General features: G+C 39.5%; 1 protein-coding gene across 1 annotated transcript; it reads left to right on the top strand.

The window, feature by feature from the left end:
- The first annotated feature begins 1,215 nt into the window (after positions 1-1,215).
- POU3F4 (POU class 3 homeobox 4) lies at positions 1,216-2,307 on the top strand. The gene has a single exon (XM_060138025.1). The coding sequence runs from the start codon at positions 1,216-1,218 to the stop codon at positions 2,305-2,307; it is 1,092 nt and encodes a 363-aa protein (XP_059994008.1).
- Positions 2,308-14,512: the final 12,205 nt, after the last annotated feature.

Raw genomic sequence — 14,512 nt, 5'->3', positions numbered from 1 at the left:
GCACACTAAATGATTCCCATTTTCTTCAACTTATGTGGAATTGGTGGTGGGTTGAAGAAGTGTGTGTTAAAAACAATTTTCCTAGGGGACAACACTGGGCGCAGGTAGTCATGAATATTCTCCTGTGTACCTACTGGGAATGGGTTCGCTGAGTGTCTGGGGTGAGTGCATAGGAGGGTTACCCACTTCAGCAAGACTTGCCCCTGACAAAATTTGTGGGACCTCTGATGGGAGCTGACACGGAGCAGTAAAAAAAAAAAAAACAAAAAAAAACAAAAAAAAAAACCTCAAATCTACCAATTAACCAACTGAATTCGGAGACAAACTTCAAAATAACTGGATTTTGCCAGTATCACATTAGATTTTACAATATCTTCTCCGAATTTTCCAGTGCTTCATGCCCTAAATCAATCTTTTCAGAAGGATCTGGGCACCTCTCTTAGATGCTTTCTGACCTTGGTATCGAGTTTCTTATAAATGATAAAATGAAATTAAACACATTGAAATAGCTCTTATTGGAATCATGGGCTTCAGTCTCACAGATTTAGGGTCCTATCGAAGACGTTCATTGCTCAAAGTTTGCAGTGGCGTTTTGTTTTTCACTCCCCCTCACACAACTAACCGAGAACGCCACATTAATCTGAGGAAAATCCCTATCCGCTAAAATCTATAAGACATTTAAACTGGTTATATTGTTTTCTTAATATTCTTCTTTATTTAGGTTAATCTAAATAACCTAAAAAGTTCTAAAACCAGTTTGCCGCCTCACCCCTATCCCCCACCAAACACACACACACACACACACACACACACACACACACACACACACACACGAACGCACATCCCTCTCATCCTTCCCCCTCCTCTACTAACATCCTCGATGTCCGAGAGCGGTGGGAGGTGGGGGGAAGGGTTAACCAAATAAGCTCCTGTCACTCAGCACTAGGCAGCCAATGGAGCCGAAAGATTGATTCACTTCCTGCTTGGGTCTCACAGAAACTCTCGAGCTTCGCCAGCCTAATTTGGAAAGCTAGCCCGGCCTCCCGTGCCGCCATTGGCCGAGTCCGCGGAAGGCCAGGCCGAGACGCGCTGCAATTGGCCTCGGCGGGTGCCGGTAACTCGCTTTCGCGGCTTTGGCTCCCCTGTACCATAGATGTCAAAGGCTGAAGCTGCTCCCTTTGCCACATTATAACTAGTAGGGGATCCTCACCGACCATGGCCACAGCTGCCTCGAATCCCTACAGCATTCTCAGTTCCAGCTCTATGGTCCATGCGGACTCTGCGGGAATGCAGCAGGGGAGTCCTTTCCGAAACCCTCAGAAACTTCTCCAAAGTGATTACTTGCAGGGAGTTCCTAGCAATGGGCACCCCCTCGGGCATCACTGGGTGACCAGTCTGAGCGATGGAGGCCCATGGTCTTCCACACTGGCCACCAGCCCCCTGGAACAGCAAGACGTGAAGCCTGGGCGCGAAGACCTACAGTTGGGCACAATCATCCATCACCGCTCTCCGCACGTCGCCCACCACTCTCCGCACACTAACCACCCGAATGCTTGGGGGGCGAGCCCGGCTCCGAATCCGTCCATCACGTCGAGCAGCCAACCCCTTAACGTGTACTCGCAGCCGGGCTTCACGGTGAGTGGCATGCTTGAGCACGGCGGGCTCACTCCACCGCCGGCCTCTGCCTCCACGCAGAGCTTACACCCAGTGCTCCGGGAGCCCCCAGACCACGGCGACCTAGGTTCGCACCACTGCCAGGACCACTCGGACGAGGAGACACCAACCTCGGATGAGTTGGAACAGTTCGCCAAACAGTTCAAACAAAGAAGAATCAAGTTGGGCTTCACGCAGGCTGACGTGGGGCTGGCGCTGGGCACACTGTACGGCAACGTGTTCTCTCAGACCACCATCTGCAGGTTCGAGGCCTTACAACTGAGCTTCAAGAACATGTGCAAGCTGAAGCCGCTGCTGAACAAGTGGCTGGAGGAGGCTGATTCGTCCACAGGGAGTCCGACCAGCATTGACAAGATCGCGGCGCAGGGCCGCAAGCGCAAGAAGCGAACCTCTATCGAGGTGAGTGTCAAGGGCGTACTGGAGACGCATTTCCTCAAGTGTCCCAAGCCTGCCGCGCAGGAGATTTCCTCGCTGGCAGACAGCCTCCAGTTGGAGAAAGAAGTGGTGCGTGTCTGGTTCTGTAATCGAAGACAGAAAGAGAAAAGAATGACTCCACCAGGGGATCAGCAGCCACATGAGGTTTATTCGCACACGCACACGGTGAAAACAGACACGTCCTGCCACGATCTCTGACTGCAGGAAGCGAGGAAGCAACCGGCCGCACTGGGAGCAGCGCGGATTTCTCTTTCTCTTCCACTCTCTTCCTTTTACTCCAGCTTTTTAATTGCTATTTCTCTAGCTCTCTGTCTCTCTCTCTTTTTTGTTGTTCGTTCTTTCTTTTCCCCCTCTCTCCAATTTTTTTTTTTTAAATAGGGGACTCTAACATATTAAGAAAGAAAACACACACACGCATTCAGGCTTCTCAACGCGGATACACAGTTGCCTTAAAGGGTCCAGGCGGGGACCTCATATCCCCTGCGCCAGGCAACAGCTCCCTCCAGCCTTTTCTGCTGATCAATATATATTGTTTACTTTGAGTAAGGTTTTTTGTTGTTTTTGTTTTTGTTTTGTTTTGTTTTTGGTCGCTCCTCTCTAGGAAGAGAAAGGAGTGGGGTAACTTGGGGGCGGGGTAGGGATGGGGGACGGGGGTGGGAAGACAGATGTGTGCCTCTGAATAACCTTTCAGCGCCTTGGTTATAGCAGCTGTATTTCAGGTGAAATCTGTTTTACAATAGACTAGTTTTGCATTTTTTAAAACTTCTATAGCGTTTCTAAATGTCTGCGGTGTTTTACTATAAGATGTACACAATATTTGTGAGACAATTTGTATCTAATCGACCACTCCATATTATTATTGCTATTATTATTCCTTCATTGAGCAGATGGTCTTTTAATTGCTTAGAAAAGGAAGAGGGGGAGAGATGCCTACCCATCCACCGATCCCCTATCCCAAATCTGTATGGAGAAGAGAGGATACAGTGGAGAGAGTTTGTTGATGATATTGGAGATACATACATATATATGTGTGTGTATATATATATATGTGTGTGTGTGTGTATATATGTATATATATATATATATATACACATATATACACACACACACATACACACACACATATATATATATTTTTTTCCGGGGGGTAGCCGAGTTCCTAGGGTAGGCAGAATAGGCAACCGATTCTCTTTGCAAACTAGTACGAAGGAGGAGAGGCGATTTCGAAGCTTTCTGCCCTCCTTCCCGCAACTGTGGAGCCCCCACAGGCTTCCACAGCGCATCTGGGTTCCCTGGAAGGATTCCGCAGCTGCGCTGGGCAAAAGAAGTCGTCCTGAGGAGTGAAGAGTGCTCCTCACCTCCCGAAGTCCTTAATGCCTGCACTCGGAGCTCTCCACCCGCCCCGCGCCTTGCCAGGCCGACTGCCAGCTCGATCCCACCTTGGCCTTTCTAGGCGAAGGACTTTGCCTTCACACCCGATTGCTTTAGCTGGAGACGACAACCCGACCCGGAGACGCTGGCGACAGACTGGGTCAACGCTTTCAAGTTCGTTTCACCTCCAGTTTACTGCCTGTTCCGTGAGTGAGAAACCCTCCGGGAAGGGTGGCGAGGGGGTGGTGGACCGGCGTTCTCTGCTCTGTGCAGAAGGACAATGAAATGATTGGCAAAGGTCACAGGGATTCTGGTCTAGCCGCGTACCACCTCCTCTCCCGTATATACGGCTGTCTCTGAGTGGGCTCATGGGGAGCCATCTCCGTGCCTCCAACAAGCACAGCTGGTAGAAGCCCATGGCGAAGATTGAGCTAGCTAGCGAGCGCCTGGGTGGCTGGGTTTTTTTTTTTCCCTCTTCTTCTTCTTTTTATATCTCTCTGTGTGTATGTGTCTCTGTGCGTGTGTGCGTGCGCGTGCAAACGTGTGTGTGTAGATAGCTGTGTGTATCGTATTACTATTTACAAAAAAGAAAAAACTACAAAAAAATTTCGCTAGTCTGTGTAGAGATCCAAAAATTATGCAGTTGCTGTGGCTTTATTGCTAGCTCTTATGTCCACATGCCAGGTCCGGAGGCTCACCTCATTCCCAAGGAGCACACATTGCTGGGCCGGACATGCACCCAAACACTCAGCCGCTGCTCTCCAGACCTGGCTGGGGGCTCCGTAAACCCGGGCCGGCCTCCTGGCCCGACCTCCAGACGCAGCTGCGGTAGACAAAGCTTCAAACTACCTATAAGGACCTGAAAGCCTATGGCCGCTTTTTGAGGATGCGCTAGTAAGGGCTGCCAGGGCCCCGGTCCACCACACTGTAACCCCCAGCTGTCGGTCGAAGAGCATGTGTTAATTAAAATCCCGGATCCTTTTTTTCTTTTTTTGCCAAGCTTCTGCGTTCTGTTGGTAGTTGTGTTTCAGTTCTGGGATTTTTTTCCCCCACAAGGAGTTCATGTTTTACAACTGTTAGGGTTTTCTTTGTTTGTTTCGATATTTTTTCTTTGCAGTTAAGCGCTATGATTCAAACCTGAGTTAACCCAAATATTTCTGCCGACTTTATAATTGTACAGTTTTGTATAAAACGTTTTTGAAGTTATTAATTTAAAGAAAGATCATTTAGTTTATTCATTTAGTAACCGATGTATAATAAACGCTATTTTCATTAAGAGTTGCTTTTTCAACTATTTTATTCAAATTGCCTATTGCAGTTGCCAGCAATTATTTATTTTCAATAAATTCTGCATTGTGTTTAAAAGGAAACTTTCAAATATGAGTTGGGTGTCAAAAGTAAAACAATTTGCTGTAATATTTGATGTGAACAGTTTTAGTCAAGGGGTTTATATTGACGCAATATTTTATTGTTGTAAAAGATTAAAAAGGTTTAAATAAAACATTTTTCCAAAAAAAAAAAAATCTGTCTTCTTCTCCTGGCTTTATTGTGTGATGTGTGAAGTGAAGCGTTTAAACAGAGGCAGGTTCCGGGTGAGCATTGCATGTGCTTTGCTTCAGGTTAGAAATCATTAGTCATTGTATTAATTTTTTATTTTCTCTCACTGACTTTTGGCCTTTCATACACTCACACAGTGTGGCTTGTTATCACACCCACGATCATGCAAAACACACCTGGAATGTTGGGGAAGGCTGCTGGGGCAGGGTGTTCATTTCAGGAGGTGAAGTCTTATTAATGTTCTCCAAAAAGAGTGTGTCTCACTCTAGTCCAGCAGTTAGACCCTTCTCTGGAACTGCTCCTCTTGAAACTGGGCCCAGATCTTCGCTGAGGCTTTCATTTCAACTAGCTGCACCCACCCCCCTTCCTCTTCTTCCCCATTCCCAGCCGATGATCTTCTGGTGAGCCCCCATTCCCCTGCCCCATTCCCCTGATGAGGAATGTAAAGATGACTATATGCAAGGAGAAGTGCACTACTTCTTAAGGCTCTTCCAAGGCCCATAAACTTGGGTAAACTCTTGTCCACTTAGTGTTCCCCAATAAGGCTGAATTCTGTCCATTCCTATCTGAGTTTTGGGGGAAGAAAAATAGATTACATGGAGACATTTGGAGTAAAAGTTTGATGTATTACTCTTCTTCCCACTCCTACATACAATTTCACCTCTATTATTTTATCAAATACCCTAAATAAAATAAGGGACAGTTACCTGTAGTGATGGCTGAGGAGTAATTTACTAAATCAGAAGTAGTTATATTTTAAAGCTTTGTATGTACACACATGCCTTAACCAACTTTTTTTGTAGATATATTTTTAGTAACAGAAAAGAAATTTAAGTATAATTTTCCAATAGTAAAACTCTCTTCAATTTATACTCTGAAGTTTTTTGTTAGACAAAGCAAAATTATCTAATGATTTTAAAAAGTAAAGATTATTAGTTTTGCAGGTTGTCTAATCATTTACAGTTGCACAGTGCACCATACACATGTGAGTGTTGTTTATGAAATATGCTACATGTTGTGTGCATACTCATGGGACTATCTCTCTTTATAAGTAATACTGATTTTATAGAGATGTATCGACAAGCACAAAAGCCATAGTCTTAAACCCACTGGTTCTATTTCCATTCATACCACCTAATCTCTTTCTCTTTCAGTATCCTATGAAAAAATTTGAATTGATTAAAAAGTTATACCTTTTCTTACTAAAGCACACAGAAACCAACAGTGTATTCTCCATTCTTTAATGGAACCATAAGCGGATATTTTAGGAGATACTACTTCTATAAATGTATACATATAGACACCTCTCTATCAGTATTTTACTATGTATTAGTGACTACATATATTTTGTACATATTTATGAGACTCGTTTCCTTTACTGCCTCTTTTCTTTGTCTTAATATATAACCAAGGCCTAGTTGGCTTTTATGATGACCTCCTTATCAACCTTGTTATATAATTAACATGACGTTTTCATTAAAATTCAGGGGATGTTGGTGCCTCTGCCTGGGACATTCTTTGTATTGATGTTGTCACCACCCAATTCTCAACCAAGTCCTTTGTAGGAGAAGCAGCTTTGGCCTCAGTTTCTCTTGGTCCTTCACAGCAGTATCTCTCTCTCCCAAAAAAGATTCCGTGGGCTCAAAAGGAAAAAATAATACTTAACCATATTTAATGGTGTGAAAGCAAAAATAATTTTCTGTTTTTATTCAAAATATATTTTTTAGTAAGGAAGTAGGAGAAGAAGGGGGAGAATGGAGAAGTAAAAAATGATTAGAGGTTAAAACATAGTTTTCCAAAGAAAAGAATGTATTTTTTCCACCTGTCAGATATTTTTAAAGATGCATATGGCACCTCAGAATTGTGAAAGTTATTTCTATGATTTGGTATTTAAAAATCCAAACATGTGACCCTTTCAAAAAAGTCTTGAAAAGAAGAAAAATTAACAATGCAAAACAATACCCTGTGAATTGATACCACTCAATACTCATCCATTCTGTAAAATAAAAGGATAAAACATTCTTTATACATACCCCCAGATAGTTTTAGAAATAGCAATCCTACAACTTTGTAGATGTTAATTTTTTAAGCATTAAGAAAAATGAATATAAATATATATTTGAAATCAATTATTTTTTTAAGATGAAATAAAAGTATCTCCTCTTAAGAGCCCTGCTAGTGGAACATTTCAAAAATTAGAGGATTATTTAAAGAAATGCAGTCTCCAAAACAAAATCCAGTTAATTTCTGTTACCTCTAAAAAGATGGAGACAGAAGGATCACATACAATGACCCTAGACTATTTTTCTAGTAAACAGAATCCACAAAATTAAACCCTTGCACCTTCCAGTGAAAAATACATTAGATCACTATGCTTTCTTTCATAAATATGATTGTAGAACTTATACCTATGCACACATTATCTTACTCACTAGCTGGGACACTGGGTTCTCTTATCAAGGAAGATTTAGTATAAGATGGGTTCATCTTGGATGCTTTTCAAGGGAGCTTGTTAACTATCAAAAAGGCCTTATTATGATGTGGCTTCACTCTCTAAGGGAATCATGGGACAACTTGCTTTTGGGTGAAACTCTACATTATTTAATATATGTGCATAGACACACTCACAACTGTAAACATGCCCCCTCTCCCTACACCCTCCCTCTATCCCTGTACTTGCACACAGACTAGATGATTTAACAGAAAGCAGACTGTGCTCAAAGACAGGAAGGAAATCAACTCATTGACCAATTCATTAAGTATGTCTTTTCATCTTTCCAGCTACTCAGACTGTGTCCATACTATTCTGGTATAGCCAGTGGAAAAGAGAAAAAAATCACTCTTATCAAACTTTCTTTTTCCTATGTAATGTAAAAAAACAATAACTACTTTGAGTGATCCTCCCCCAAACTCTGACACAAACACACACAAACACACACACACACACACACACACACACACACACACGGAACTGACTGCTTGCATGCATTGTCATCTTGTAAACAATGTCTATCAGCATAGATTTTTGGCAGGAATGGGGGTCATAAATGTTTTTAATATTGATTGCTTCTTATCTTCCCAGTTATTTTTCACATACAGGAGAATCTCATTATAATGTGGCTGATTATCTCCCAGATTTGACTAGATCTGAGATCAGTCTTTCCTCTGACCCCTTTCATAGAAATGGAAAACCCTCCTATAAAAGTGAGCATGGAAAGTAATGTATCTCCCCACCAGACGAATATTAAAAAGAGATTTGTTACACAGAATGTATATCTGGTAAAAGATTATTTCTTCCATAATACTTGCATTTTGAGCACAGAAAACCACATAGATACCCATTCTACCTGCTAAAATCACTGCCTGATGTCATATTTTTAAAGCACAGAAAATAGAGGATTATGGACCAGGGGCAGTAGCTTATTTGGCTTCAAATGACACATGATTCCAAACTGCAGAAAAACGTTATCTAGGTGGACATGTTGCACAGAGGTATATATTGTTTTAATGTTTTACTATTCAGTCTACCTGTGGTGCTGTTGGTAATATTCATGTTTAATTAACATCAGTTTTTCTTCTTTGTTCCCACAGAATTGCATGTATGTACACCTGTAGAAAAGACAAGAATCAAAGACAGAGGTCTGTCTTGAACCTGTGGTGGCCTAGAAAAATAACAAAAAAATCAGATTAGTGATATCTATTGTCATAATCAGGGACTGTGTTCAAAATAGTGTACAATAGCCACTGTTAAGTGATAGGGGTTGACTTGCTCAACAGTAAACAGCAATTTTCAACAGATGAATTTCTTTCATCATAGGAAGAAGAGCCAAGTATATTTAACCCAAAATTCTGAATGCTGAGCCTTAAGGGTGAGAGTAATTGAAATTCTAGATAAACATATTTTCCTTAATAACTTTCATTTTTCATGTTTTATCCTGGGAGAGAAAAGCCTAACTTCTCCAGATTTTACATTAAAAGTGAAACTAAAGTAACATTTCAAAGTAGCTCTTTCATCCGCACTGAGTCCTCCCTCCATCACTGTCCATGGATTCGTTGATGATATTGGCTCTTTAGGTGCTCCTCACTGACCTCCTTAGAGAACTAAGGAGTAGTTATAGAAGTGATTGCACCCATAGTGGAAGTTCAAATCCTATACTCCCTTCTACCCCTTAGTGCTATGCTTCTTCAAGTCCTGGCTTGATGTCGTCTGTCAAATTAGAAAATGGACTAGCTTTGTTTTCAATGGATTAAAAATACTTCTACAATTGGATAATTTCAAAATTGCTGGTTTAAAAAAATATTTTTGGAGTTTTCTCTTCACATCTGATTTGCACTTTGTACTGTATTTATGCATGATTTCGAGAACTCACAAATAGAAGAATTTAAAATAAAGGCAATAATAATCTTTTCAATTTATGCACCACCTTTCCTCTGTAAAGATCCCTAGGCACTTTAGAAATGATATATACATTATATCCTGCAGCAACCAATATGCAAATCACAGCAAAATGACCACTTCAGGCCACATAAAATGACCACAATCAGTTTGGGCAAAACTCATTAATATCAATAGGGTTTCTGTGGACAATTGAAGGGCAGTATATGCCATGGGTCTCATTCATTGCTGTAGGAGAGCATGAAAGTATCTGGGCTCACATTGTAAAGGGATAAAGTCTTACATTTTAAACTCATGTCTTATAAGTGGAAAAAAATGAATTCTCATACATTTGATAATTTTGCTTAAATTTGTCTTCAAGACTTTTGTAGAAAAATAAGCTATTCACTAAGTGACAGACCAGTGATACTCAAAAGTAATTGTGCATTTAAATTATGTAATATTTAAAATTAGAATTGTTACACATATCTGTTAAAAGTGCTTAAATGGAAGAATAGCCAATTTTAAAATCACAGTCTCTTGGTTGTTTTTAATTATACACTCATGCAAGTGTGCGCACGTGCACACACACACACACACACAGCACACACTCTGGAGTAACTGTTTTAAAAGTAACCATTGAATGGTTTTTAAGCTATAAATCACCATGCCAGTAATTCCTCCCATGCCTCCACTAACACCACCCACATATGTCTGTATTTTGTAAAAATGACCAAGCTGATCAGATGAAGAGAAATGGATTTGATAAGTCTTAAATATTGGGCTGGCCAAAATGTTCGTTCAGGTGTTTCCATAAGATGTTATGGAAAAACCCAAATGAACTTTTTGTCCAACAAAATATATTAAGCTAAAGGGGACTTTCAGGAGAGAGACCATTAATACTTAAATAGAAAGTCATTTATTTTCTGGCTCACTTTTAACCCTTTTGACAATGAGATATATGATATAAATAGCAACCCCTATTTTAGTAAAAGCAGCACAAACTATATTATCATTACCTCCTGATAGTATGAAAGCATTTTTCTTTTAAATTTTCTGGAAAATACCAAAAAAATCAACCTACCTGCAAAGGAGCTGTGTATTTCCTGGAAAATATGTGTTATTTTAAACTCTTTGTGCCTGCCCTGACCCTATTCCATGCCTCTGGCTGTCAGAATTGTGCAGTGCCTGCTCAAAGCTCAATGTCAAATTAAAAAGTGACAAGAATGAGGCAGCATAATAATAGCTTAAAGCTATTCTCCACCTTTCCATATACAAATATATGAATTTCAAAACCCAGTAATTTTTTAACTGAATAAATATGTTCAGATTTTATATGTAACTGGTAGAACAGAAATAGTAACAACATCCAATTTACAAACATTTATTGAGTGCATACAATTTTCAAGACATTATTGGGGTGGGGAGTGAAAGGTGTGGAGTATGTACCTTGCTTTGAGGAGCTAATAATCCCTAGGGAAAATAGGAATAAGATAGAAATATACACAACTAACTGTTAATTAAATGAGAACTGGGAGTGCTGGAGATATGTACTATTTGCCAAATTGGGTCTCACTACTCTATATTTTTATTGTTCCTTCTTTGTAATACACTTTCATACTCAAACACAGCAGTTGTTTGTGCTCTTTTGATAATATTGCATATCTTTGTTGAACCCCAGTAGATGCAATTGTTAGTTGACTTACGTGTATAGACTCTGAGTGTCATAGCAGTATTTGCAAATTCCTAAAACTAAATTCAGCTCTGATGAGCTTGAATTATTTTTGTAAGGAAAATTTTATACAGGGACAAAGTACAGAAGGAAAAGCACATTGCAAGCTTCTAAAACCCTCTTCCTGTCCCTCCTTTCCACACTTAAAAACCTGGGATAAATGGCAGGTAACATGAGTAACGCAAAATGCTTCCCTCCTCTTATTTTCACCTCTTCCACTATTAGAGGATTAGTCTATCCACAGTTCTGCAACTAGTAACTTGTGCTTGAGTTAAGGAGTGAAAGTCTCACCAGCAGGTGCTGAGAATCATACTCCAAAATGAGATTCTGTGTATTTGTTCTGCTCCCACTATGGATTTCATTGTATAAGATTAATGACATGGTAAAAACAATAGGCAAAGAAGAACATGGAAAATACATTTCCAGACCGGAAATTTCTGTTGGTAAGCTTAAGGGTATGGCGATTTAAGCGGGGAAGGAAAAAAACCCCACGAGTGTGGCAAGCACTTTTTGTAATCAAATTGTTCCCAGCTAAAAGCCAGCCTCATTGAGATTTCCTGCAGTGCCTTTTTGTTGACAAGCAATGGATGAAATAATTTCTATGAATTCAGAAACCTGTGGGAAAATGGCAGTGATGTTTAAATTGTGACTGTTTAGTTAACTTGTTAGGATAATTTTCAGAGTTGAAGGAATCTGAATCTCTAGCAAAACCTCATTAAGTGTGGAATGTACACTGTCTTCTTTTTTTCTTTAATGCAGTTTTCCCTCTTCCAAATGCATTCAACAAAGTGAGGTTTGTAGCACTACTTCAAAATTTCCAATTATCTGGGGGGAAATATGGTCGGTGTAAAATACATTCCCTAGCACTGATAAAATAATCAGAGGACTAAAAAAAATTTTCCCAGTGGTCCTGCATTTGCATTCATAAGCACAGAGTAATGGGAGGCAGGAGCATGATTATCTTAAGGGAAAGGGCTAGAAACACAGTGGACAATCATATGACCATGTTCTTTTCCTACCTAAGTCTTCTAGGACACACTGCCACTGCTGTCACTCATGCTCTTCAGGGAACAGAGATAAACCTTAGTTAGAGTCATATAAGTGCAATAACAAGCAATGTTCCAAAGGGACCTTAATTGACTGATCAAATGCATTTTGAGTTTGTCAAAAGTCAACCCAGATGTATTTATGTCATATTGTTGGATTAAACCGGGTTAAGGGTACACCAGTCTTTCTATATTATTCCTTACGACTTCATATACATCTACAATTATCTCCATAAAAATTTTAATTTCAAAAACCAAGGCACAATTTTAATAATTAAAACAGCTGGTACAAATTCTATTCCTGTCATTCAGTAATTTTCATGAATCTAAAGTTTGATTTTCTGGTTTTTCTCTTTTTTTTTTTTCAGCATTGTGGGCAGCAGTGTCTGAATAAAACCAGTCTGTTCTGAGCTTTTCTTTAACTAGAATTAATCTCCTGTCTCTGGTGCTTATAGCACCCCTAAACCCACACTGTGACTATGGAAACTCTGGTTATCTACCTGGGTTGCTTTCTGGTTTGATTTATAGTCTTCTCCTGTAAGATGCTTGTTCACAAAGCCAGCCCCAGATCCACCCAGGGAAAGACAATGCAATTAAGTGGGTACCCAAGGGATAATCCCCTAAAAACTAGGTATGGGCTTCCTGGGGAGATATGGTTTTAATGATTCAAGAGCTATTCACTAGTTGAACAAACATTTATTGAGTACCTGCCACATTCAAGAATTTTAAAATCACTACAGCTTTTAGAGGTTTTTTTTTTTGTACTCTGGATTTTGACCCTGTTTTGAATTCCAGGTCTTCAGCTTAACTACCTGTGGGACATTGAACAAGTCCTTTAAATTCTGTGTTTAATTTTCTCATTTGTAAAATGGGAATGATAATAATTGCACATATCTAATAAGGCTGTAAAAATTAAAAATACAACCCATGCTAAATGCTTACCTTATGTGCCTGACACATAGGAAGTACTCATTTGATATTAGCTCTTATTGTTTTGTTCATTCCTCCTCCTTTTACATATGCTATACTACAAGGAACATGTTAATATGGTTGAAATTTATCTGAACAGAGTGGAAAGAAAATTCCCTTTTTAGTATCTACTATTGCAGTGCTTCACAGCACCTTTTCCGTCCACTGCAATGTACATGACAGTTGACACTTAAATGAGCAACAAACTCAATGTTTTTCGCCAGGACTATGTAAAATTCCCTGGGCATTAACTGTAATGCAAGAACTTGAGAGTGATATCATCAAGACAACCTGGAATCTATTCTGACTTATTTTTTATTTATTTTTTAAAGAGGCAAATAATGTTACCATTAGTAACATTCTTTGTGACACCCCTCACAATACATAAAAACACAATAACATGTTGTCACAACGACTTTGAAAATTGCTGGCACACAAAGATGTGCCAGGATTTCCTAACCTAAAGCGTAGGCAAATAGTAATACCATTCTCTTGGCTTAAGCATTTTAACCATTAATATGTCTTATCTTCATTAAGAGAAATCCAAAAGTAACTCCACTATAATAATGCAGGAATTCATAGAAAAGCCAGTTAAATATCTCCTTTGTGCTCACCACCACTTAAAAAACATATTATCCTATGTCTATACCCATCACCAATTAAATCCAAAAAAGCTTCCTTGAAATTATGAAACCTTATATATTCCAGGTGAAAGAATAAGTTTGACCTTTTCAGGGTTTGTGCAGTATGATTCAACATCCATTCCTATTCTTCCTGTTTACAGTCTCAGTGACCTGTAAGGATAAAGTAGTATGAGCAGCCAATCAAAATGCAGAATATTGAAAAGGTTAAAGTCTGTGTTTATGAGTCTATTAAATGTTTATAGCCTTTCACAGACTGAACTGGGCATTAAAACTAGTGTATCTCATTCTGGCAATTAATATTGCAACAAGAAAGAAGTGGGCAAAATGATTCCATTCTTAAGGCAAAATTTGTAATAAGATAATAAAATGGCATAATATGTATTAATTTGTTCCCATGACAACTATAAGAAAAATAGAAAATAGTACAAACCTAAACACTGATTATGGTGGAGATAGAAATTGTTAAGGAATTGTAAAAAACTCATAGAGTCTAGTTTAGTCACTAGTGACAACTTACCTTTGATGCTTTGGAGAAAAGTTAGATACTTCTGAACTTCCATAAATGCATAACCATGAACCAACTGGCCCCTTTATAGCCAGACTGATAACAGATCTGATTTTCTTTTGTCATGTAACTGATATAGTTACATGTGCTATTATTTACATGTCTCTTTTATATTTGAAAACTATTATTATTTGCTTGGATAAT

Source organism: Lagenorhynchus albirostris, chromosome X (assembly GCF_949774975.1).
Source record: "Lagenorhynchus albirostris chromosome X, mLagAlb1.1, whole genome shotgun sequence".
Classification (NCBI taxonomy): domain Eukaryota; kingdom Metazoa; phylum Chordata; class Mammalia; order Artiodactyla; family Delphinidae; genus Lagenorhynchus; species Lagenorhynchus albirostris.
This window is presented reverse-complemented; position numbering and strand designations above follow the sequence as displayed.